The sequence below is a fragment of the Aythya marila genome, assembly GCF_965140915.1.
Source record: "Aythya marila genome assembly, chromosome: 1".
Taxonomy (NCBI): domain Eukaryota; kingdom Metazoa; phylum Chordata; class Aves; order Anseriformes; family Anatidae; genus Aythya; species Aythya marila.
The window spans coordinates 105,747,555-105,773,922 of record NC_139042.1 but is presented as its reverse complement, the minus strand read 5'-3'; the positions used below and the strand labels follow the sequence as shown (position 1 = coordinate 105,773,922).

At 35.7% G+C, this 26,368-nt stretch overlaps 1 protein-coding gene across 1 annotated transcript in view; it reads left to right on the top strand.

Moving 5' to 3' along the window:
* The window catches only part of ROBO1 (roundabout guidance receptor 1), a 322,025-nt gene that overhangs the window by 171,707 nt on the left and 123,950 nt on the right, over positions 1–26,368 (top strand). Inside the window, exon 3 of the mRNA XM_082770400.1 lies at positions 25,349–25,506. Within this exon, the coding sequence (XP_082626526.1) occupies positions 25,349–25,506 (158 nt within the window). The remainder of the gene's footprint in view (positions 1–25,348; positions 25,507–26,368) is intronic.

Here is a 26,368-nt window from a genome sequence, read left to right as displayed (position 1 = left end):
TGGCTTTACGAAAACATGGAAACCTATGAAAGAATTCAATGTTTGTGTCTAATTCTGTTCCATAAATATATGGAACTCCTGTCCTCCTTTCTTCCTGTGATCTTGTGCAGCTGTTCCTGAACTTTAGCTACCTGACCTAAATTTGAGTTAACATAATTACTTGTAATTTTGAAGTAGAACAGTAATTAGAGTTCACATAATATCAACAGAGCTGCAAGGAGCTTTTAAGGAATGTGAATTTAATTCAAGCATACATAAAATGGTATCATAGACTCAGATATGATGACAGCCTCATTATCCAATAACAATCAGTGATGTAAAGTCCTAATATATTTTGCCCCAGAAATCTGACAGCCATTTACTCTGCAGTATTTGATGGTATGAGAGCAAATGAAAAGATGAGATTCCAATTATGGTACTTTCCACTTAAATCAGCATCTTTTATTAACCTTATGCTCCCATTAGAACAGGTGAATGGAAATTAGCAGATCCATATCACATAAATAATTACAGCGTCTTTTGTGTTAAAAACAGACAATAGAAAGCCTGTCCTGTACAGTTTCAGTATGATTTAAATCTATTTAATGACTGGTTTATAGGCTTTCATTTCAGAATTAAATGCAAGTATAGCAAATACAACGAGGCATCTTGTTAATACCTTTTCAGGTCAACACATTGCTTCTATGGCCAAGGAAAATGTGTCTGTCTTTGTGGCAAGAATATGACTTTAGGTACAGAAAGCTATGAATAAGTTGAATTTCTTTACATATGTATGTGGATTTTGGAAATATGAAGAAGATGGAAGGATTTTCATTAATGTAGGGCTATTTTAGTTTCTGAAGGGCTCAGTGATCTAAATTATCTCAGTATTTCCCTCTGTTTAGGTTTAGGTCATGGTTTACATTTACTTGAGGTTTTCATGTAGCCTTCATATTCCTAACATTTTATGACCTTTAGCTGTGTAGTAAGCCATGCATTTTTGCAGCCTAGAAACTGGGACTAGAGAATGGCAAGGCAAGTTTACACTGCAGAGGCAACCACCATGCTTCTGTTCCTAAATCCCCACACTCTGATGAGCAGGTTTGTTAACTCAGTCACAGTTTGAAACTCAGGGTTTCGTGGCTGTGCCAATTTCAGACCTACGTGGGATCCTCTCATCAACTGTGTTGAACCATGTGGATGTGGTAACTCAGTTGTAGCTTTGCAGTCTGCAGGAGGCAGATACACCAAGTGGTCCAAGCACTCCATTCTTGTAGAGCAAGTGTAGGGGATGACAGATGCTTTCTAGTCATCAACTAAGGCTTCAGGCTGTTATACAGGAATGAAATGGTGGTTCTGGCTCATTGTCACTTGTAGATATGAGAGGAAGCTCAATGTCTTGGGAACCTGCCTTGTATGAGTGATCCTTGACAGCCTGGATTTGAGAGAAATGCAGTCCAAAATATATCATGTTTCCATCTCAGTTGCCTGTAAAGCTGTACCAAGCCTAGCCTGTAGTTACAGGTATGTGCTCTGCAAAGGAAACAAGTGGGAACTGAGTCCTCCAGATAGAACTGTGAAGTGCTTCATAGCACTATGAAGTGCTGAAAAAGGGATTTACTCGTATCATCTACAACCATGTATTTTTCATTGTTAAGTACTAGATGTTTTTGATTCCTGTATTCTAAATAAGGTTAAATAAAATGTGTACTTGAAGTTGGTAGGAAGTACCGTTTCAACCCTGTTCATGGTTAGAGGTTATACAGGAATATTCATGCATAACTGCTTATGTTACCTAAAATAATTGCATATTCTGTTGTCTAGCAATAGTCAGAAAAAGCGAACGTCACCTGAGCTATAATACCTAGTCCCCAGTCTCAGTCTAGCTTTGAGTAGTTCTTCCTTCTCTACTAGTAGGATTAGATGTAATGTGACTAGAGATAGGGGTGATATCTGTGACAGATGGATATGTAGGTGGTATCCATGTGCAACATGAATGTCGTTCATAACCACACCGAATGAGTATTATTTGTATCCAAGTGACTCTCTATAACTTGGACAAAAGCCTGCTTTAAGGTGGACAGCGGTAAAGCACTGTTGTTCACACTGCTTAGGTGGACAGCACTTGTTTCTGGCCTGTGCCTGCCTCACCTGGAAGTGGCACGCAGCTGTTCTTCAGATGCAGATTCTTGCACCCCTCACAAGACTTTATGCATGTAAGACACCTGTTAACCTTTGTCCTTCTCAAATACAAATGCCACTCCTCCCTGACAGGGGGCTGAAAGATAGTAAACAGGGCACAGGGAACATCTCTCACAGTTTTTCCTGGCTCCTCTGCGTGCTAGTGGAAGATTTTCAGCCCAAGTGTTTCTCAGTGGAGGTAAGGGAAGACAATTTAGTTTTTCACTGCTCATAGCATATTCTCTCAGGTCAACGTAAGTTCTGCTTCAAGCCCTCCTTTTCTGATGTACATTAAGCTACTCATTTTGATAGAAACCACTGCTGTCCCTTATACAAAGGGTTTCTGTAGTGTTCTAGCTTCAAACAGCTTCTCTTCTAAGCTCTCCCTCTCATTTTCCTGGTTCTATGTCCTCTTTCCTTGTTGTCTCTCCCTGTAAGACAGAACAATTGTAGTCATTCTGTAGTGAGCTCAGTGTCCTAAGTGATGACTGGTGCCAATATACATCGATGAAAACTAATTACTAGTGATTGTTTTGCTTTGTGTTTGAGAATAAGCAGCACCCTTTTGGCTGTAAGCTAGAAGTTAACCTAGGTTCTTAGGTTAAGAACCTCAGCTAACAGCTCAGTGGTACTTTTTGGGTACAATGGAAAAAGATTAATTGTAAGAACAAAAAATCCCACACCTTGATAAATCTCTCTGAACAAACTTACAATGGAGAACAGCTCCCAGAAGAACACAGAAACAGGGCTTATCAGTGGGGTGAGAAGAACAAGGCAAAGGAAGGGTAGGGGGTTGTGAGATTTGGAAAATGGATGATATCAAATGCCCCTTCTGTGGACATGATTCTGAGGCAGTCTTTGGTGGATACACAGGACATGACTCATGATGACCTACCTTCAGCCCCTGTAAGTGCAATTTGTGGTCATACTGACCACATCAACTGCATTGTAGCAGTATTGATGATTGCAGGCAGAACTTTTTTATCCTGTCAGCACTGAGGTTGCTTGTCTTTCATCTTTTTGTACAGATAAAAAAGAGGTTTTCTCCAGTGTATCCATCCTGCTTTGAAAACTTCTTCGACAACTTTAGCTTAGTAAATATCATAGTGTACATTCGTACAGTTTGCAAACATTTAACATTTGTTTTTCACATGTTGATGTTTTATTAATACTTTTTCTGCCTTAAAACTTAATATTTTCCTGTACATCAACAGAAGAATGTAATCTTCCATTAGAAAAAATCTGTTGAAAATTCCCATTATATTTGTTTGTGTGTATGTGGATGTGTATAAAACAGTGCATTTTAAATAGAAGTCATTATGAAACAGGAATTCTTTGTTTTCTTTCATTATGTTTGGTCAACTGAAAAAGAACATCTGTACCATCATCCTCACTGCAATTTTCCACCCTAGCAATTACCCACATGAGCAAAGATCATATGCTATTTTAGAGAGCAGGATATAATTGTGCAGGGTTTCTGTTGATCTGGGTAATTTAGTGGAAAAACTCTGATTAGACTGAGCTTGCCAAAGGGTAGTAAGGGACACATTAGATGGCTTACCTGTAATTTAGCGTTCTTTTAGGCTAGGTACAAATTGATGTTTTTGTGTACATAAAAAGACATTAGAAAAAAATGTATTATTCATGGATACCTTTTCTTAATGGAAGCTAAAACTTTTTTAATGATTAATACATTCTTGCTAGGGGCAAATATGTCCAGTATTTCATATATGTCAAATATATTTAAATATATAAAAAAAAAAAAAGTTCGATTTTTGCTTCATTTGGCATCATTCTTTAAAAAAAAAAAAAAAAAAAAAAAAAAGTAGATTCGGCATTGTGACTTGTTTTGAAAATGTATTACCCAGTTAGGAGTTGAATAAAATATTTATCTGATATGCTGGCATAAAGATGCAATATCTTTGTAGTGTAATTCTTTTTACAGAGGTTATAAAGTGAGGTCAAACTCAAATTTCCATTCATTCATAGCCACAAAACAAGGTTACTGGAAGGTTGCCTCTTCTGAATGAATAGAGCAGCAGTTATGGTAAAGAATAGAAGGGTGCTCTGTTGAATCTTTATTTTAAGTGTTTGTTCTTCGTATAACTGCAGAGAATTACAGCAACTGTTGAATCATATTATTTTGTGCATTGCAAGGTATACTAAATAATCTAATCCAGGCATCATGACAGTTATTGTGAGGACTAGTACTTGGCCCTGTAGGACTAGTACAGGTAGGGCCCGATCCTTTCTGTTCGGTGCTCTGCCTTTCATTTTCCAAGGCCTTCAGGGTAAGTATTTCTGACATATCAGTTGCAAAACTTACTATTTGTGAAGCAAGAGATTCTCCCACCATCAAAAGCTGTGAATCCACTTTGAGAAAATCTTTTTGTTTGCTGTGATGCATGTGAGCTTCAGCCCTTATGAACTGATTGTGGGAAGGTGCATGTCCAGGCTTCAGTGAAACTTTTAAGTGCAAGGGTCCAAAGTCCCTGAAGAGGCTGGGAAAATGAGCCAATAGAAGAGATCAAGCACAGGTACGATCAGGAATAGTAACTGTGAGCAAAAGCACAAAAGAAGATCACACCACAGACCTTTCCTTCTTTCCTGGCTCTCTCTGCAGGGGATTAAGGCCCATTTTACTGATTTGGATGCTTTCATTTATCCATGTGGAATTTGCTCTTCCACAGATCTCTTCTTTTCAGGTGATTCAAGCAAAAACACGTTTCCTAAAAAGGAAAACAGAAAGGACCTGAAGTGGGCGCCATCACTTGTTTGCTCACCGTCAGTGTCCATCATGTTACTGTATCCATCTGTCTTCCCATCCCTCAGCCTCCCTCTGTGCTGAATGCCGTCTGTTCTCAGACATTTACTCAGAAGGTTTTTGGTTCTAGTTTTCTTGGTAATGACATTTTCAAAAACAAATTTTCTTATCTTGGACCATGTACTTTTCCCAGTAAATTTTATAGCCAGCCTGGTTGTACTATATAATGTTTGAGTTCCTTAGGATTTTAATATTTCACTCTTCCTGCTTCAGTCACTCTGTGCTGTAATAAAAGACCACCAGTTACGAGGCAGAAGAGAGTAGTGTGCCATGCTTAGTTAGTTCAATTTAGATCTGAAAATTTTGCTGACATTACTAAGTACATAATTCAGTTTAGGAAGCGTGTATTGTGTACCCTGACTTTTGGCCTTTTATTTCCTTTCGTAACTATCATTGTCTATTTTTATTAAATGTTAGGGACCTAATTTTCAATGACGCTCCTCAGCCAGAACTTCAATAGTTCAGTGATGAATAGGTCTTGAAATCAGGTTCTTTATGTGCATTCTGTTACACAAGAGGCAATTATTTTTTCCGTATCCAGTCTTGCAGAAGTGCCTAAGAAACAGATTCTGCTGAATTAGTGATCTGCTCAAAATCCAGTATGTTTTCTATAATCTAAAGATAGTGATATGTGTATTTCTTGCTGGGCCACTTTATTTCTACTGTTGTAGAAAACAGTGATAAACCTTTTGTTTTCCCACTTCAAGGAAAGGTTTCATTTTATAGTTTCTGAATGTTGCACCACTGTTTCCATTGCACTCTTCCTAATGACTTTTTTTTTCTGCCTACCACCATTTAATTTATTGCCAGCATGTATACATGCATGACTAGCTCAGATTTCATTTCCTAGGTAGTCATTTTCACTTGAGGCATTTAATTTCATTTGCTGTTGTGCTGTATGTTTTATGGCTTCTGATTGGCTTTTTCCTCAACCAAATACTGCCAGAATGAAATAATTGGTATGGGAAAAGGCTGTGCACATGGATTATGTATAAAGGGACTTAATTGATTAGCTTTGCAAAAGATCCAAGCTTTGCTTGGTGTAGGTTGGCCTCAGATCAGTCAGCGATACCAGATTTTTATGGATGGCTCAGCACATCACAAAAATGCCTTATATTTTTTCATGAGAATGATCCTCAGTCTTTCTGGGTAAAGGCCTGCTAGACTTTCCATTGTAGATCTTGAAATATATGGCAAACTCTTAAAGCTTTTTTTTTTTTTTTTTTTCCTTTTCTTGATTGGATGATTTTTAGTTATTTATATTTACAAAAGGTAATGTGTTTTGTTTTGTTTTGTTTTTTTTCTGTTCATCTCTATGCATTTTTATTACAAGACAGTTAAAAGTCAAATTGAATTAGAACTGCTACAGGTTTGAATAACGACATCAGTTTAATTTTTCAATATAATTTTTTCTACATATTCTATTGTCTGATACTCAACATTCATTTTGCATTGTGTAAAAAATGCCGACCTAATTTCAAAATACTGGTAACTCATCGCTCACAGAGTATAAGAAGGTAAAAAGTGGCCTTTGTTGTTAATAAGAACTCTGAAGGCACTTCTGAAGTAATTGTTTCATAAAACTACCCAAAGGGAAAGTTCTGCATAAGATTTGTACAGTAACTTTTTAAATCACAGAAGAACATTTTTCACTTCAGGCTTGCCAAATGATTTGCGCAGTTCTGCTTTTTTTCCTATGTGCTTCAGCCCAGCACTTGAGAAGAGAATTATGAATGTAAATAAATACAAATCGATAGGAGCACTGTTTTATTATTTCTCTGGGAATTTCTGTACAATTTGAGAGCAACTTGCTACGAGTTCAGCAGACGATTAAGTTTAACCTTGATCTTAAGCCAGCTAGATTGGCTTACATTCTATCACCAAGGGATTTAAATTTACTCGGACACATTTTAATTGGCATTTATGCAACATGTACTCACAGATGCTGAATTCATTGAGAAATCCTGAGTGCCATCTGTTTAACTCTGTTTCCCTTCTATTAAAGTATAATAAAATAAGGCCAGATTCTTCTGGCTTGCTAATATATTTATCTTTCAGAATACAATATTGTAATTACCACATTATTAATGTGCTATGTTGTGCTAGATAGCAATTTCTGTGTTTAATTAAAAGTGATCTTCTTTTGTTTGCTCTTTTTAATAGCTGTTCATTTTAACAATTTGCAACCTCTTTATATGATAAGCTTAAAAAAAAAAAATCCTTGAATGTATTTCATAAGTGGACAAAGCAGTTTTGAACCCATGGTATGTTAAGTGGAACTAGATCTTGCTCTTATGACTTGAGGTTAAATTGTTGCTTTCTGAATAAGATAAGATTCTGAATATATTCATGGTATATAATCACCAGTATAAAGCAGTGCTATATGTAACTTATGCAATTGTACCTATCCATATCCACTGTTACATAAGAAATTAATATGAGAATGCAGTTCTCATTCTGTAAAAGTTATGATTGTTAGTGTTATTCAGGCCGCTTTTTGTTTTTTAGCTGAACATCGTATTTGTACTTCGGTAAGATTGAAGACCTTTCCCTACTTTCAACATCTATAGGGAAGACTGTCAGGTCTCCTGCTGATTTCAGAAAGCTTTTAAGCGTATCTTAAAATCATTGTTGCTCTGAGAACATTGGGATATGCTTAACTAAGTAACTTATAGCTTGGGTTCCAGTATTTATCTTTTATTTCTACATTGACAGAAACCATGAAACTGATGTGAGGTATGAATTGTCATGGTGAGGAGTAGAAGGTTCCTCTCTTTTATTTGAAAGCTTCTGGTTGTCCCCAATTCTGTCACCTTCTGTTTTTGTTCTTACAATACAAGCTGTTCAACGTAGGAAGAGTTTTCCAAATTGCTGTTTAGATCATTCTTCTGTTTGTGTACGTGCCACTCTATTCATAAATCTTCCGGCTTCATAAATCTGTTGCTTGCAGGACAGGAGGTAAAACTGCAGAATGTAAACTGCATTTGTTTTAGAAGCACTAACTCTAGCAGTAGTGTTAGTGTCTTTAAGTATATATGAAAATATTTCTGCTAAAAAGGCTGCATACATTACTGCAGTAGATTCTTGTATTATATAAAATAATTTCATAGAGTTCAGAGATTTTGAAAAAGTGAAGTAATCTAACAGGAAAGACTCACTTCTTGGTTTTTCAGTGTTTGACTTCCAAAAATGTTATTAGTACATAAAACCTGAATTTCTAACTAGATAGACAGTATCAAATATGAATATTCAATGCCTAATAATCAAGTGGCTGCCCACTTTTTACCATGGAATTGTAAAGGATGTTTAAAATATGTGGCATGAATTTCTAGGTAGGTAGAGTCTTATATATGCATTCAATTAAAAAGATAATGTTGCTATCCTTTTCTTATAATGAAATTTGCTTATTAAGTTTCTCTGCTTTATTTATTTATTTATTTATTTTTCTATTTTATCTTAAATCAACTTGTAAAGTAATTTGGACACATATTATAGGAAGATGTAGAATGTAAAGGGCAAGGAAGTTGGAATGCAAAGTAAATAGCAAATACAGTAGGTTAATATCATAAAAGATACATAGTGACAGCTAACCATGAAATCAGATATAGTTTTCATATTCACATTTATTTATTTTTTATTTCTCCCAAGGTTTTCTTCTCAGGATAAGGCAGCTGATACTTGAATGTAATTGTTAAGGTTATAAAGATAATTTGTGAAATTCTCAGGTTTTACCTGTGTAAGATTTTCACCTTTGATAGTGTGTTTGCAGTCTTATCTGTATGTAAAGCCTGTTACAACAGTGCCTCAGCTTTCATCATTTCTCTATGGTGGGTTATATTGAAATAATAGTAATTCCCTTGCATACTATGTAATTAGCCTTGCTAGATGATACTGGATATAGAGATTCAGTTTCAAAGGAAAGGTTAAGACACCATGAATATCTTTTTCCTTTGAAGTACACTGTTGAGACTTCATCTGGGGAAGGAAGGGTATGGGCTTCTAGGGCAGTGGGGTCTGCAAGAAGAATGCCCATCTCAAATAGTGGCAAATCAGATTATTTCCATCTCCATGCAAACAGTGCGCAATATAACATTGAAGTTTCAAAGAGCTGAGGAGTTAATCAGACAGATGTTGATGGATCTAGCAGATTCAGTGTCCAATCACACCAGAGGGGTAAAAAAAATCCTTCTGAAAAAAAAAGAAATTGTATAAAATATACATGCACATAATAGGATTTCCTTGATATTTATTTCCTGACTTGTTACTAGCAATACCAAACTAAGTGTATTCCCTCATGGAAAGTATCATTTTAATTATCCATATGTTTTTCCCTTACCTTTTATTATTCTGTCTGAGTTGGTAGTTGTGTATGCTTCAAATGGTATGTAGATTAATTTCACTTCTGGAAGTCTTAAATTATTTATACTGTTTGGGAATAATAATGTGCACATCCATTGTTTACAGCTCTGGTGTTTCTGATTATGCAGCATCAGTCTTGTTTTGCTGAAAGTGTCCTCTGTTGATTAACTCTATAGATAGTTTGTTAATGGCCTATATCCAAATGATGTATATACAAATCCCAGTTGTTTCCGTGAACCTTGATAGAATTTAGTAAGGTATTTGTTACTATTTTTTTAAAATGAATATGTATAGAGTTACCACTTTGCTTTTAAAAAAAAAAACAAAACTTTGAGAGATCAGATAGTTTTTTCTGTTGTACAGTTTTATATGTTAAAATAATAAAGTCTTCCTAGGCATTATTCACACAGAGTTATAGTGAGAACAAAAGTTTGACACAATAATGGGAATAAGTGCTATAGCACTGCTTACTTCTGTTTACTAGTAGTAAAACACTCTCATTTTTTTCCCTACTTCGGGTTCCCATTTTAGACCAGGTGGATTGATTCAACACATATGTGGATATATAGTACTATGATTTATATGGCTTCTGTGAGGATACAAAAGGACATCCCTTCCCCCCAAAAGAATTCCAAAATGCACAAAAATATTTGAACATCTAGTTGTAGTACGCATGTATATCATTTTCTCTACCATGTAATCCATATTGTGCATTTCATTTCTGAGACACATATCTCAGTGCTGCAAAGGGAACAAGAAACGTAGCAAGAAAACCAAGTACTTACATGCACCTTAGCCTTAATGTTAATACAAACTGTGTCTACTTAAAAGCATTTTCTACAAGAAGCAACTGTTTGCCTCTGCCTGAAAGTTCAAGGCTCTGAGTAATCACCAGTTGTTGTGAGGTAGTGACTGGAAGATACCAGTCAACTTATTTCAAGCACACAAAAAGGCACTTTATTTAGCAAAGAGAATGTCTCCTTTTGTTGCAGATTCTCATATGGAAACAAAGATTTTTATGAACACAGATTTTTATTTGGTGTTTGGTATTCTCTTGTTTCCTGACGAGAGAGGGCCTCTATCATCTTTGTTAGCCCTTTTGCTCCCTGTTACTTTTGTATTCCAGCCAAAATCATACACTAAACATACAAACAAAACATACACTAAAACAAACACTACAATATGAGCTTAAAGCTTATTTGTCCTTTTTTTGGTCTCCTGGTTGGGCAAATAATGAGTAAATATTGGTAACAGGCATGCGACTCCTCTTACCCCCTAGAAATGGAGTGGACATGCAGGAGGAAAGGCATGGTGCTGCTGAAGGAAGCATTGGATGGGCCATGGTGTGGTGGCTGAAGGAAGTGGAAGGAGGAAGGATTGAGACTGTTAAAACGGATATGAATGAGGAGGTGTAGGAGGGATATCTTACATCTTCATGATATTTTTCTTAGTTTCTGCTATACATACATTATGTCTACAGCTGGTTGCAAGTAATGCAACCCAATAGAAGTGTATTTACAGAGGGAGGCAGTTGGCCTGAGAACTGGTATCTGCTACGGGGGATAGGAGCAGAGTGTGTTACTTTGTGCTCCGTTTTGGTCTGTGGCCTGAGCATCCACTGGAACCTGGTGTTCACTTTCTGGTCTCATTCCTTCTGCTCCCAACCCCAGACAAATAAGTAAAGTCAAGCAAAACAAACAGTTTTTGCACACCAAACCCAGGCCAACAGAGGTCTCAAAGCAAGTTTAGAGGAGAAGATATAGAGATTTCCTTCACAGTTTCCAAACTCAGGTACTGATTTAAATACATCCATAGAGGAACTTCTGTTTTGCTTTTGAATTTGATTTGTGCTCTGTTAAAAAGCAAACTGAAGAATGCAAGAGAATCTGGACTTAAGTTTAAGTTTTTGCTTTTATTATACCTTATATATATTTCATAGAGGCCCACATAGATATGCAGACTGGAAACCTAGCAAATTAACTGCAGCTCTGAGGTGTCTGATACAGCTCCTGTGCACTAACTAACTAGATGAGGTAGGAGTTCTTATTGATTGGAGACTGCTGAGGGCAATGTTACTGTTCACTAATGTCATTGATAGTAATGAGCAGCAGTAAATAACCTCCATGGTGCCATTCACCAGTAAGTTCTGAAGTGTCTAACAATGCAAGGAAGCAGCACCAAACCAGCTGGAGGCTTTTATTCAAAAAATAAATAAATAAATAAATAAAAAATCCTGTAATGTAATGTAATGTATTCTTTCAGTATAACAGAAAAACAAGTGTAAAGATTTTGGCAATCCAAATAGTGTTTTTTTTTTTTTTTTTTTTTTTTTGTGTGTGTGTGTGTTGTTGTTTTTTTTTAATGCATTTAGTTTTTTTCTTTTTTTTTTTCTTCCTCAGTTGTTTCTGAGTGAATTGCTAGAAGATACCAATAGCTTTTATCTTGAAAGCTTTTTCTCTTCACTGGTTTCAGCATCCTGTTTACCAAAATTAGTCCCAATGTATTTGCTTTTTAAAAAGGTCCTTAAAAATGTATGAATTCTATTTTTATGCATCTATTGATAATACAGAGTATCAATGCTTCTCAAGCTTAGCATGCATATTGTACTTTTTGTGCTTAGACATACAAAAAAGAACCAGTCCACTCTACTGACTTGAAAATTTAATTGCATTGAGAGTTCACCAGTCACACCATATCACATTTGCTTTTCCTCTTTTTTTTTCTATAAAAATTTGTAATGGAAACTTAAATGGAGTCTTGTGGTTTACCAGGAAATTATCCCATAGAGGCTGCTTCGGACTGGTAGGAAATGAATTAACGAAGTTGATAGGTCTTTGCTGAGTGTACCATGGCACCCCACAGTTCAGGTTTGTAATAGCAGGGGCAATGAAGCGTACGCACTTCTGCTAATTGTACCTCACCTCATCTGTGATCAAGAATTTTGAATTTTGTCTAGTTTCATCATTATGAGTTAGAAATGGATAAAACAGGGAAAAAAAAAAAAAGAGAGAGATGATTAGTAACAAAAGAAATACATTAGTGTTTCTTTACCGCAGTTTGTTTCCTGAGACATTTTTTAAGGAGTTGCAATGTATTGCATTTTCTCACAGCATTTAAAACAAAGGTGAGATTAAGGTTTCCACCTAGTGCACTCACTGCCTTGATTGTTCTAGGCTTTCATAGCCATTTCCATCACATCATTATGTTTTGCCTTGAATGCATTTATAAGTTCCTATTTCAAACAGACTAAGCAAGTGTCACGGTCATCCACTTTACGTCTACATGTCAGCAAGTGCAGATGCATTGTATTGCAGGCTGTGAAGTCCACACCAGCCCATTGTGCCTTGCAGCATTACCAGGCTGGATAGCAATGCATGCCAGTTTCCCTTTAGTAGCTGTTATTAAAGATGTTATCTTCAGCCACAACACTGAAGTTACGCAACTTAATGTTCTGTGTCTATTAAAATATTAATGAAAACACAGAGATGAAAACAATGAATGTGACCCAATATAAAAGGAAGTGTTTAATCAAAATTAAAATCTTCAGTAACGAAATCTGGCTGTCTTTATGTGCATTTGTGTTCATGCTGAGCATCACCCTCAGTTTCCTTTTGTTAATTCAAAATCAGATTTCTGGCTGTTTTACCACGTGGGGTGATCCAAAACTTCATGCACTCATTCCTGCCAGCAATAAGGCGTACTCTGCGTACAGGCAGTATTTCTCTGATTTTTGCTCAGTAGCATTTATTGCACATTAAATGCTAACATATTGATCAATTGGCATGTTGCCTTTGACTATCTCATAGGGACTGAAGCCAGAATAAGAGTCCAAATGCAGAAGTACTTTTCTGCATGATTTTATTGTATTTTGCCATTTACTATAGTATATAAATCTCCAAGAACTGCAGTTCAGAGTTCCAGCTTAGGAGGTTTGGTAATGTCCATCTGTTTACAAAACCATTTTCCGTTGTTGTAAACTTGGCTATTTGTTGTAAAGCTTTAGGTAGAATTTTACAGTATTTGGAGCCTTCAGATTTGGAGCCTAAATGAAGAACTATTGTCTTAAGTCATCTAGAGATTTTTCAGATTTCGAACAATAAAAATTTTGAGTGTATGCTATTAAGCCATGTTTCTTTATAATAAGAAATCAGTATTATTCATATCTTAGAATGTATGAAATAGAATAAACATTTTTTTTCTATCTATTTCAAAGCAGTTAATTGAATTAGATGAAGACTGTATTTCTCTGTGACTTCTGTATAAGGCTGTCTGCCAATTTTCCCTGAGGTGTTTTCCTGGAATATTTTCTAAAACCAGTAAAATTAAGAAAACAGAATTTTGAAAAATATATGATATTGGGCATAAATGTCACTTTGCAAAAGTTTACCAGCTCTTGCTGTGGCTATCTGTTGTCAGTTTAAAAGTTTTAGAAGGTGTAGAGCTTAGGGATATGGTTTAGTGGGGACTGTTAGTGTTAGGTCAGAGGTTGGACTCGATGATCTTGAGGTCTCTTCCAACCTCGAAATTCTGTGATTCTGTGATAAGAATGACATTCATGCATTTGGACATACAGAGTAATGTATAATGAATGAAAAATCTACTCCCTAACCAAGGGTATATTCTGTTGTGCATCAGTCCAGAGAGGTGAGAAGAGATGGGAGCTCTGGTTAATGGTTCCCTTCAACAGAATAAAATTGTGCACTAACAGTGTAATAGTTCAGCAATTTTTGAAGTTCTGCAGTAGTTTGGTGACAACAAATCCTGCATACTATTCTTACCTCCATTGTTGTTCAGAATTAGCCACTCAACCATACAAAGGGTCTGTTTGTTGTACATTCCAAGGGGTATTTCAGGCTTGACCTCAGACGTAACAACGAAATATCATTTTCCAGAATATTACAAGGGAAGCAACTTAGGTTTTTGAGTGTGGTTATGATAATGCTAGTGTATCTTCTCTGCTATAAAAATGTCACGTTTTTCAACCACTTGAACAGCATAATGGGATTTTTTAATGAAAATAGGGTCCTTTCAAAGAACTTTGATTGTAGCCGTACAGTTACAACATGGGCAGGACATGGCTAAAATTGTTGTCCTGAGGCAGGACCTTAGCATGACAGTATGTATCATTATGCATATGCAGATTTAGGGCTGTGAATGCTGTATAAACATGGTTATCCTGGCGTGTGAATCTTTATTTCATATAAAAAACATCTCCTTTGATAAGTCTTTGTCTTCTTCAGAGTGTAAGGATGATTATACGTAATGGTATAAGAATATGACTTGTAGGTCATGCCTGTGACAGAAACAGTGCTGCAGTTGTTCCGTTGGCAAGTCTGTGGAATAGTTGTATCTCCCCTTTCAACAGTGCAACTGAAGACAAATAGGTTCCCTCAGGTTTTGCCTGGTGAGGGATTTTCCAGTTTAGGAACCATGGGAATAGTCAATTTTTCAAATCTCAAACCAATGTAGCTGTGACAGCAACAGCTTTTCAATCAATTGCAATCTGGCTCAATTGGCCAGTGCCATATATCAGAGCTTTAAGCTCTCGTTGAAGACTGGCTGTTTGCTTCCGTCCTTGCTACCACTATTAACTACTTTATTTTTCTCCCTGGTGTCCTAAGTGATAAGACACTGGCACTTCTGGGTCGATTCATACCATCTTTCTTGCAATGGAAAATCATTCTACCTTTTGGAATAAGGTTTGTAAAGAAAGATGCTGTTTGGTCACGTCTTCTCACCTTTTCTCTCTTATCTTTTGGTCCTTTGGTTTCTTGTTATTTCAGTTATGTCTCTATGCTTGCAGGACCAAAACAAGAACAAGGAGGCTCACTACAGCCTTTTAATTCTTATTTTCTGTTTTGGGGGAAAGCTGGAGCAGCTTTAACAGTTCATTTCAAACTGGATGGACATTGGGACCTTGAGTTGGAATGTACAGAAAGAAAGCTTTATTTACAGAACACACCCAAATCCTTGGATTTAAAAATGTAAATCTTTCCTTGCCTAGGGAAATCTAATCTGTGATCTCCCAAAGACACAGTTCTTATATGAACTGTCTGGAACACATTGGTTTTATGTCCATGAGTTTGGAAATCTGCTGTGTTAGTCACGGTAAAAATACTGTCTGTAATGAACGTGATTCAAATAACTGAAAAACTTTACAATGGAATGTACAATAAAATAAGAATAAATAAAATAACTGTAATTAATTAGGACAAAAGAAGGGGAATTATCTCTGCAATCTGTGCAAATTAATCTAGTCTTCCAAAAGGTAAATTCTGAATTAAAGATAGTAAATGCCTTCTCCTAGATTGTAAGATGCAGAAGATCTTGAGAGGGACCATATTTTGTACGCAGTCAATTAAGTTAATAATTAGGTCAATTTTCCTGATGTATTTTCAATTTTCGATCAGCCTGACGGGTACTCTCAAAGCTGCATGCCTGAGGCACACAGATACTTCAGGGTTTAATTAGGATTCCCAAGTGTTACAGCATGTTCTCCTGTGCTGTCAGTTACACTTCTCACAGGAGTTAAAGGTACTGTTTATATGACTTCTCAGATTTCGCCATTTAATTGATTCCCAATTCATCATCTAGTTCATTTACTCTTTCACATATGGAAATAGTGGTACAGGATGACAACTATCTTGCCCAATAAGATTCCTGGTAATACTTAAAGTCCAAGTCTTCAACTAGTGAAATAAACAGACTGATTGAGAGGTTTCTATAACATTTTTTTTTTTAGTAATCGCGTGTAACTTTCATCCAGTGGGTGTTCCAGAAGTCTTCTTTGGAACGTGCTTCTTTAAGCATGTATTTCTTTCTATTAACAATGGTAAGTTTCTTAATGACTGAGTGGAGGAAAAAAAAAAAAAATTGTTTAACCTCTCTATCTGCATTTGGTATGTTTATTACCAAATGCCTCAACATTTAATTATTCTTGCAATGTAGCATATTGCTTCATTCACTGCTGTATTTGTCACCAGCAACTTTTAAAAGATGTGATCCTGTTGGTACAGCACTCTGTACCTCTTTCTACATTAATGGATTATCGGCATGCAGGAGTTATATCTGCTAACTATCTTGCTGAATGTAGTAGGGAATGACATTTTTTCTGGAGAAGGTGACTGTTAACCTTCAGCAGATATTAAGATACCAATTTGGAGGTTCTGGGGGAAAAAAAAAAAAAAGTTACCCTTTGGAGAGCATGCATTTTAAAACACCTTAAAGGTTACCGTAATTGAGACAGTACATTTTGTTAACATTTTAAAAGTGTGATCTAATTTCAAGTCAGGAGAGGTAGTTGTTCTTTCATACGTCTAAGGCCTATATTTAAATGTTTCAACTTGTTTTGGACTCAGTCTTGGTTCTGTTAATTAGTGTTAAAACAATACTGTGTTTTTTGCTTGTGTTGACCACCTGTGCTCTGGTATCATCAGATAGGCAGTAATAATGAAGGTAATACTAAAGTCTCTAACTTTTTTTTAAGTGTGCTTTCAGGAATTTAATACCACTCCCTGATGCCTTTAATCTGTTAATATTGTTATAGCAGAATGTGGTAGCAGATTCAGTAAAACAGATATTTGGTTTGCATGTTCAATGAAAAATAGGCAGTTTCCCATTGCTTTAAACTCTGTTTTACTCTTTAGGCAGTAGGAATGAAAGTACTCAACTTTTCTTCTTAATTATTGAAAGCATTTCATGTGTACCATTCACTCTTTAAGTTATTCATTAATTTATTTTCATTTATTCAATTTAATAATACTGTTCTTTAGTACTCATATTTCTTCCCAATAAAATGTGAATTACTGGTAGCGCTCGTTGTGAGATTTAGATTGTACAAAATGATCTAGCTCAAGCTCTAGTACAAGACTATGTTTCCTGTTTTACTGAGAGCTGAAATAAAACTTTTAGGTATTTTAAAGAAAACCAGCTCAGTTTTAAACATAAACACGAAACATTTAAATGATAATGATTTTGGATATCTCTATTTTGAATTGTTTCTGAATCTCTTTAAAGGATTTTTTTTTTTTTGAATTTTGACTTCGACCATTCTTTTGAAACTTGTTTATATTTAATGTGCTTTAAATTTGAGGTTAAAAAAATTAGCAGTTATTTTAAAAATCTTGCTTATATTTGCAAATCCTATAGTTCTCTTATACACCAAAGAGGCTCACTGCAGTTTGATTGTGTTACAGATCAAAGCAGGAGGGTTCTGTGTTAGGTACAATTGATGTCAGGTTTGAGGAGAGCAGCCAATTCTGATTATTTTTATTTAGTAAAGTATTAACAAACTTTTATTAGCACAAGTATTTTAGTACCTTAGTTCACGTGTTAATACTATTTGATATATCAGCTGTTGTTTTATACAATAATTCTTTGTAGCTGTGTTTCCAGTGAGCAGCAGTACAAGACCTAGTACCATTCTCTTCCCTGCCACCTGAACACAAAAATAGTGAATAAATGAACTTTAATCATACAACATATGAAAAATACACCATTCAGTATTCAAAATCTACTGTTATTCAAGAAAATAACAGGCATACAGAAAGACCACTTATAATGTCTACCGAAGTCTTAAAAATGTTGTAATTTAAAGCTTAAAAATACAGCATTTGAGAATATATTAAAAAAAAAAAAAAAAAGAGAGAGAGAGAGAGGAAGTGCATAATAATAAATGTCAGATCTAGAATTTGTTCAACATTGCTTGAAGGTCTTTTAAAATATGTTCTTTTGTTCATTAACCCTACAATTCCTTTTATGATGACATTGTGGAGGAAGTGTTTATGAACCAGCTGTTGGACCTATTTAAATTTGATCTCAATGGTAGTAGAGTAGAAAAAAAAAAAGTAGGTTTTTGCTTTGTGTGTGTGTGCATGTGTGGTTGTTTCCTTTTAACTTTGCTCTTTAGAGCTTGAAAAGGAGATCCTGAAATATATGTAGATGCTGTGTTATCTTCATGAGAAAGATTTAGGACAAGGGTATCAACACTGATGGGTACAAATACATTTGAATACTAAGAAAGAAGAAAAAAACACACTGGATTTTAAAGTTCTTTTGTTTCTTCAGGCTTTGAGGGAGCAAGGTTTGCTAAAGGACAGAGTTGAAAGCAAAGCAGGACAACCCTGTATGAATAGAGTACCTTGAATCTGTTGTCATAGATGTATGGCAGAAGATTCAAAATCGATCAGTGCTGTCATAATGTTAAGTGACGATCATCATTTACGATCAGTCTCTTCAGTGTGAGCAGTCTTTTGTATCTGGAAACCTATTCAGTGAGAATTCTTCAGCTGTCATCAGGGAAGTCCTGTGTCGTGGGAAGGGCTGGCTGCCTGGGAGAGAGACTGTCAGGTGCCCTACCTCAGCAGTTTGGAAGTTCAGAGGAGGCTTAAAGAAGATGAGAGATCTAGATACTGACCTGATCGCTATCTGCTTGCCCTCAGAAGGCTCTTTAGTCCAAGTGACAAAGGTGTAACAAGATCCAATGGCTGAGGTCAAAATGCTTCAAGGTAGGAATCAGACGGGAACAGAAAATGATGAAAGTAACCAGCCAGATTTCTAAAGGAAATGACTCCTACCTGTCAGAGGCTCTTTAAAAGTGTAGATGCTTTTTGAAACATTCAATACCATATTGCTGGACTCAGTCACTGTGTAAAATTATTGTCTGTTTATGTGATTGATCTTGTTAGATGATCATAATAGTCATTTCTAACTATTTATAGCTAGGCTCCTTCTGTTCTGTTTTAATGACTGTGCAACGATCTCTCTCTCTCTCTCTTTTTTTTTTTTTTTTTTTTCCCTTCCCCCAGGGTACTAGTTTTTGCTATGACTTTACATAACTGCATGGAAACTTCTAGGGCGTCCTCTTCAAAAAAAAGAATATTTCTAACTTATTTCTAACTCAAGTTTTTTTTGTCAGACCAGATAACATTCTTAAATAGTTTAATAGGGTATATAAAATACATTTTGGTAGCACATATATTGTCTTAAATCTTAGCATGTGTGGTTTTTGTTTTTTTTTTTTGAAGTTAATTTGGTGCCATAACACTTTAATGTATGTGTGCCACCAATAACAAAAATGATATTCTGTCATTGGTATAAATTTCATGCCAGCAAAGTCTTTTTAAAAGGTACTATAGTTCAGGCTAATGCTGTTAGGCACCTGCTTTGAAGCACTGTTCCAACTGACAAAAGTGTCTTACAATATATTTGAATGCCAAAAATGCTGTCTGCTGTGTCTCAGCAAGTTAGAATTCCATAGGTAGCGGGGAAAAGGGATCATTGCTGCTCTGAAATTACAGGAACTGTTCTGGTTTTGAAGAACAGCTCAATCCTGACTTAAAAAAATAATTAGTTTCTCTTTGATTACTGATTCATGGGATTAAAACAAATATTTAACTTCCTGAATCCAATACATTTTCCTAACCTTACAGCATCTTACAGAAAGTGTTCATTTTTGTTGTGCACCTCATTTTATTAGTTAGATTAATTATTAGACAGAAACTTTCTTTGCAATATGTTGTTTTGTCGGGGCAAAAAGGGAAACATTGAAATACTTGTTATAGATTTGCAGGAATTAAAATAATATAATTGTATGTATTTAAATATATATATATGTATTACATGCTTGCTTGTTGTTTTGTTTGTTTTTTAAGTGAAATTAGCTGGAAGGCAGGGCAGTGGGCTATTGGGGTTGCATTGGTCCATGTTAGCATGTAACTTGTTGTTAGCACATTTTTGTTTGCTGTGAGGAAACTTGCTCATTAGTTGAGGTCTGGTTGTTTTCTAAAGCAATACAAGGAATGATCGCTTCTCTTTATTTCACTTTTGTTTTCTTTTTTTTTCCCCATTTTTGAGGCACATGCTACAATACAAGGAAACGTTTAAATGATCTTCAGGCCAAGAAAGGGGCAATTGCTGGGGTCTTTTCTATTCTGTTGGTGAGATGCATTGGCTCACTCATCCCTGCTCACTTGTCCAGCGGCCAGCCTTGCATGGTTTGACAGTGACAATGCAGGAGAATTATCAGGAAGCACATCTGGGTAATCTCTTGTAGAATTAGAATAGATTGAGATTCCCTTAATTTGATCATGAAGCTGTGCCCCAAACACCTTCATTTCCCTCTCTTCCTCTCTTTATCAGGTGACCATGGCTGTAGTGACCTGGTTGATTAGAAATGCTTATACATTTGAGTGCATTGCTGTGAGTTGATTTGGTATATGAAGTGTCTAGCCAGTCTGACTAGAATAGACCTATAATAAAAATTTTCAGATTTTCTTATCTCAGGTTCTTAAATGATAGACACGGCTGTAATATGCAATGGGAATGAGTGCATTCCTTACAAATGCATTCTTTCCATTTATTAGCTAGAGCATTCTGGTTGGTTTATTTTTCTTGTGTTTTGTTGTGTTTTTCTTTGTTGTCTTAAAACTAGATCACAGGTATTTAATGATAAAAATTTAACAATAGTCTTTCTTAAACACCTACAGTGTGTACATTGAAAAAAAATTGCCTCCAGTTGCCTTCAGGCATGTTGTATGGGTTGCACTGAGCAGATCAAGTCACGGTTACGTACTAGATACAGGGGCATGCTTCTGACTGGCCCATTGCAAGACAAAAGAGTGCACGTACCCATGGTGTTTAGGGAAACCAACCAACACACACCTCTTCTTCTTGTGTTGCCCATGTGTGCCTGATGACCAACATATCAAGTAACTAGCACTACATGTATAACAACTATATGGGGGTTGACAGCATGGTTTGGGACTGTTGTGTTGCTGATTGTGTAGGTATTAGCTAGTAGTAGTGTAAATGTCATGTGTCTGTAAGTTTAAAAAAAAAAAAAAATCTATGCTCCTATTTCATTGCATTCCTAATTATGACACCTTTAAATGATTTTTTATATCATTGAAGCTATCATGTAATATCATTGAAGATATCATGTAATTTCACCCAGTAGTGACTGGCTACTCTTTTTCACAGTAGCCAGCATGCCAGCATAAAAAATTAGGAAAAAAACACTGGGTGCTGCATTTTGACAAGCACTGTTTATGGTTTACACAAAAAATACTGTCTCTACTTATGTTGCTTGTCAATAAAAACTTATACTCAAGTGATTGCTATTTCCTTTCTGCTCTGGGAAGGATTCTCTGGGGTAAGTGTAATTGCTTTATTGATTGAACAGTGCAAGGTTTTAAAGAGTCGTTGACTTTTAGGTGGAGTTACCAAAGTTTCTCTTCAGCCTGATTAATTCAGCAAGCACAGCAAAAAAGTGCTTTCTGCCCAAGCGTGGGAATTGAGAATTCACACAGCAACATCACCAAGTTGTTTAGTTGTGCAAGGTGCATTGTACTGTCTTAGCTGTGCAACAACAATAACTATGATCATGATTTTCTGTATTTTGTAGAAAATTGAGTAAAATATTAGAAAACCTTAACCACAGTATGTCAGAAATGGAGATTTTTATATATGAAGATTACATATTGAATATGAAGAAAAAATACTCTCAATTTATCTGTTTTCATTCCAACTGCATATACGAAGAGAAAGAAAAAAAAAAAAAAAAGTGTGGTGAAATTTGACCCTTTGGTGACTGAAAGCATGAAAGCACATACCGTACTGGATTACCAAGCACAGTTCAAATATATCTTCAAGAGGAAATGTAATCTCAATTTACAGTGACCTTGACTCTGAAGAACATGAGAAACTTTTTTTTTTTTTCCAACCTGTCAGGGCCTGAGACAAAACCAAAAGGAAATGAAAAAAAAAAAAAAAAAAAGGTAAATATCTACTTTACAGCTGCACAATCAAGCAATTAAACAACTAACTGTGGAGTGATCTCTAATAGATTGCATTTTCTTACCATTTTCTTAGCATTTTAGCAATTTGTTTTTATTATGCAAGTATTGGACTTTGTTGCTTGAAAGGTGCTAAAAGCCATCTGAGGTGCTAGCTATCTGATAGGCTTTCATCTTAGATTTGAGGTTTTTCAGACTTGAAAAGCTCTGTGGCATGTTAAGATCATTTCCCTTCACTTTTTTTTTTTTTTTTTTTTTTTTTTTTTAATTTAAAGGCACTTATATATCTGTTAGATGTATCCAAGTGTTAAAGTCTTCAGCAATAATAAGAGGCTTCTTACTCTTCGTATAGAATCTCCCCTGTACTTCCATATGGTGTTGGCACTGGAAACTGGATATATACTTTTTTAAAGTAACTTGGTTCAACTTCAATTTCTATTACTTTTATGTTCCTTAGTTTGTGAATGTGAAAAAGGAAGTAATAATATGACCAGTGGATCCAAGCCAAAAAAAGTCTCCATTAAACTTTAAAAAAAAAAAAAAAAAAATCTTCAGCAGTGTCAGCCCAATCTACTTTTGCCACACAATTTACTGTATCTGGGTAGCTTGAGGGCTAGCTGCCTAGGAACACAATAAGTTGCATCTGGTTATTAATGCCATATTCAGTATAAGCTGAATATGTATGTAAAAGATTTTCAGTTTGCGTGAGTAGAATTTGAGTGCTTCCAGAAACAAAATAATTTGATGTTTCCAAATCTGTTGCATTAATATTTACAGGAATGTAGTAAGAAAACTCTAAGAGGTATGCAGGTTGAACTTAATACAGTTCTGTTGAAAGCAGAAGGGAAGCTAAAGGATAGGTGTTTTGACATACTTTTCTGAAAAGCTAAAAGTGACATAGTTCTCATTTCTGAAAACATATTTCATATAGGTATAACCTGGATTTTTTTGTTGTTGTTGTTGATGAAAATGTCATCAGTTTTCCCTAGTCCATAGAAGGAAAATACCCGTGTTATTTGCTTTTTATAGAGAGAGATGTTTTGCTATGGAACATGCTTTTTCTTTTTTTTTTTTTTTTGCACACCAAACATTATAGGTTTATTTCTTGTTTTGTTTTGGGTGCTTTGGTTTTTTGTTTGTTTGAAATGAAGCTTCTAGACTAGCTCTGTTTGAGACAAGGTAATGTTTGTTCAACAGCATGGAGGTTCCTTCCAACCGGAATAATTCAATAATTTCTTCATTAAATCCTAACACTCTCTTGTACTATTTTGCATTGTTAAATTGTTAGAACTGTTTTATCCCTGACTGCCCTCTTGCAGTACAGTATCTCCTGATTCCAAGGCATTCAGAATGTTTAATTTAATATTTTAATTTAATATTTTAACTGAAGCATTTGAAACATGAGTGCTTCAGTATGGAAGGGAATTAGTAACTTCAGATGATGTCTGGTAGTATCTGCAACATACTTCAGTCCTCATGGTATACAAACATTCTTTGGTGCTTCCAGAAATTATATCCTGTATGTAGAAAAGAGGTATAACAGTCTATATTGATGAATTAAGGTATACCTTTGATGAATCAAGCTAAGCCTGTCATTGTAGCCACTGAATTGTGGGGTGTCAGAATGTAAGGTAAACCTATTTGGGGAAAAAAATAGAAAACAGTAATACTCATTGACAGCGTTATTTGCCAATAATCCCCCCAAACAGTCAAAGAACTGTAAATCCTTTGTGCTCCCCCACTTCACGTTAGATTACACAGCATTGCTGTATAGGAAGGTGTTAGAAAGGTATTTCCCTTGTCCCATGTTAGATGACCCATTTACCCTCAGAACATTTTAAAAGGTCTGAACAGCATGAGAGACCTATCAGAGAGCAACGGTTTGGTGACAGTGCCAATCTGTAGCACACCAACATTTCTTAATATCTAACAAGTCATAGTCAGCTTTCAAACAGCATTAACAACCCAACCACTCTTTTGTAATGTGTGCCACTATGTCTGCGGTCGTATTTTTGATACGTATGATACGTGGTTTATTTACTATGGATTCTTGGCACCAATCAGTGTCAACACAAGATTGTTGCAAGTAGCAAGAATGACTGATAGCTTTGTCAAAATCCTAAGGGTCCTTTGGTTGTAGTGTACTACTCTGTTACAATATCCTTTGTTCAGTGTAGATGGCGTAACCACAGTGGAGAGGTCTATAATGCTATATTTATTATCATTTGAGTTATTTATTTTTAGATTAAACCCAATGCCACTTGCTAGGCAAGACTTAGGAATGCCATTATTCTGTTAAACTGAGTCATAATGCAGTGGTCTGCTGAGCATGGTATGATGTCTCCCCTCCTCTAAAAAGAAATATATTCACACAGATATTGATAAAATTCATAGCAGATTAGCAGATGGAGCTGGAGTTGCCTAGGCCTAGGCTTGACCAAATGATGATAAAGAATAAATTCTAGTAATGAAGACCAAAAAAAAAAATTTCCTTATGTGAAAAGTTATTAAATAAAATTGACTTCTTCCAAATGAAGGATGTGGTCCTGTATCAAAGTAAGTGATGACTCCCAGGGATCAGGGAAAAAAAAATCCCTGTAAACAAGAGAAGCCAAATTGCAAAGACTAGCTTAGCTAAGGCTGCAGAAATGTTTGTCCACTTAGTGTCATCTAGAACTTGAAAGTAACTACAAAGTTCAGTTATTTTTGCCATATAATCTTTGCCATAAACTCAAGGTGCAATTCATATGACCAGTGGCCAATCTTCAGCCATAAACTTTTGAGTTACTGGCAGGTTGACTTTGTGTCTTGGAAAAAGAGGATCATAAAGTAATTTCTATCGTGTTTATACCCAAGTAACTTTCCAACTGAGCAGAAGATACTTTGTCTTCTTCAACTGTGATAGGAACCTGTGCTTACATGTGGGGCAGAGCTATGTCAGGAACAAATGAGACAGCTGTTTCCTGTAGATAGTCCTATGTCTGTGTCAGCCTTTCATGTCCACAGTGTTAGTTACATGTGGGTTTTCTGTGTTACAGTGTGGAAGTACTAGAAACCATCCTCAGATGCCAAATAAAATTCATGAGCTATGCTGTTCATTAATATAAATAAAAATGACAGCAGGAACCATTAGAAGTCAAAATAAAACACTTTGCTGTCCTGTTGGTGTATTGCTGGGTAGGTTTTGACTTCGTCTTCTTCATTCTTTCAGTTCTACGTGATGACTTCAGACAAAATCCATCAGATGTAATGGTAGCCGTAGGTGAACCTGCTGTGATGGAGTGTCAGCCCCCAAGAGGTCACCCAGAACCCACTATATCATGGAAAAAAGATGGGACCCCTCTGGATGACAAAGATGAGAGAATTACAGTAAGTATAAAAGAGAGTTGTTTGAAAAACTTGTAAAACCTAAATTATTAGTCTCTTGAGCATGTGGACATCCAATCATGATGGACTTTCTGGGTTCTGTCTATTCCTTGCCTCAAAGGCAAGGTTAGTTTGCACTTAGCTTGGAATGCATTCTCTAGTCACGTACTGCTTCATTATAAGCTATGCATTTGTTTGTTAAAGAGGACCTTGCAAAACTTGTGTTCTTCTCTTCCTTAGGGGAATTACAAACTTATGAAAATGAAATTCATTGTCACTCTCCTATAATTTTCTTCCCTTTTATCCACTTACAAATTCCTGCAACTGTATCTGCCTTCTTTAGTTGGAAGGAGAAACTGCTGGTAGTTTAGGTGAGACTTTCTTTTGTAATTCTTTGGGAAGGAATCTGGGCAGAAAAGTTGTGCATTGTGGTACAAAGGATAAGAAAACATTTGGAATATTTCTTTAGAGAGATAATAGCTTACCCTATAATCTCAAATTAAGCTGTTTTCCTATTAGAGGTGTTGTTATTTTCACTTGTAGCTGTAGCTTGCTGAATACAGTGCACAGTTATTCAGTAGTATGTAAAAAAAAATCTTCTCAAATCACAAAACTATCACTCTTAATTTTTGGTATGTAAAACAATAAGTTATTGAGCCTAATGGCTTGAAGAAAGGGTAAGGAAAAGTGGAGTTCAGAAATCAGTTGTATGCTGGCAGCATGGTGAACCAGAACATCTTTCCATATGGTAACAATATGTATCATCTAAAGTACATACCATGTATTATCCTGTTGGTACTTTGAGGATTATTAATGTAAAACAAGGTCATATACATATTTATATACCTCAATCAAATGATGAAAT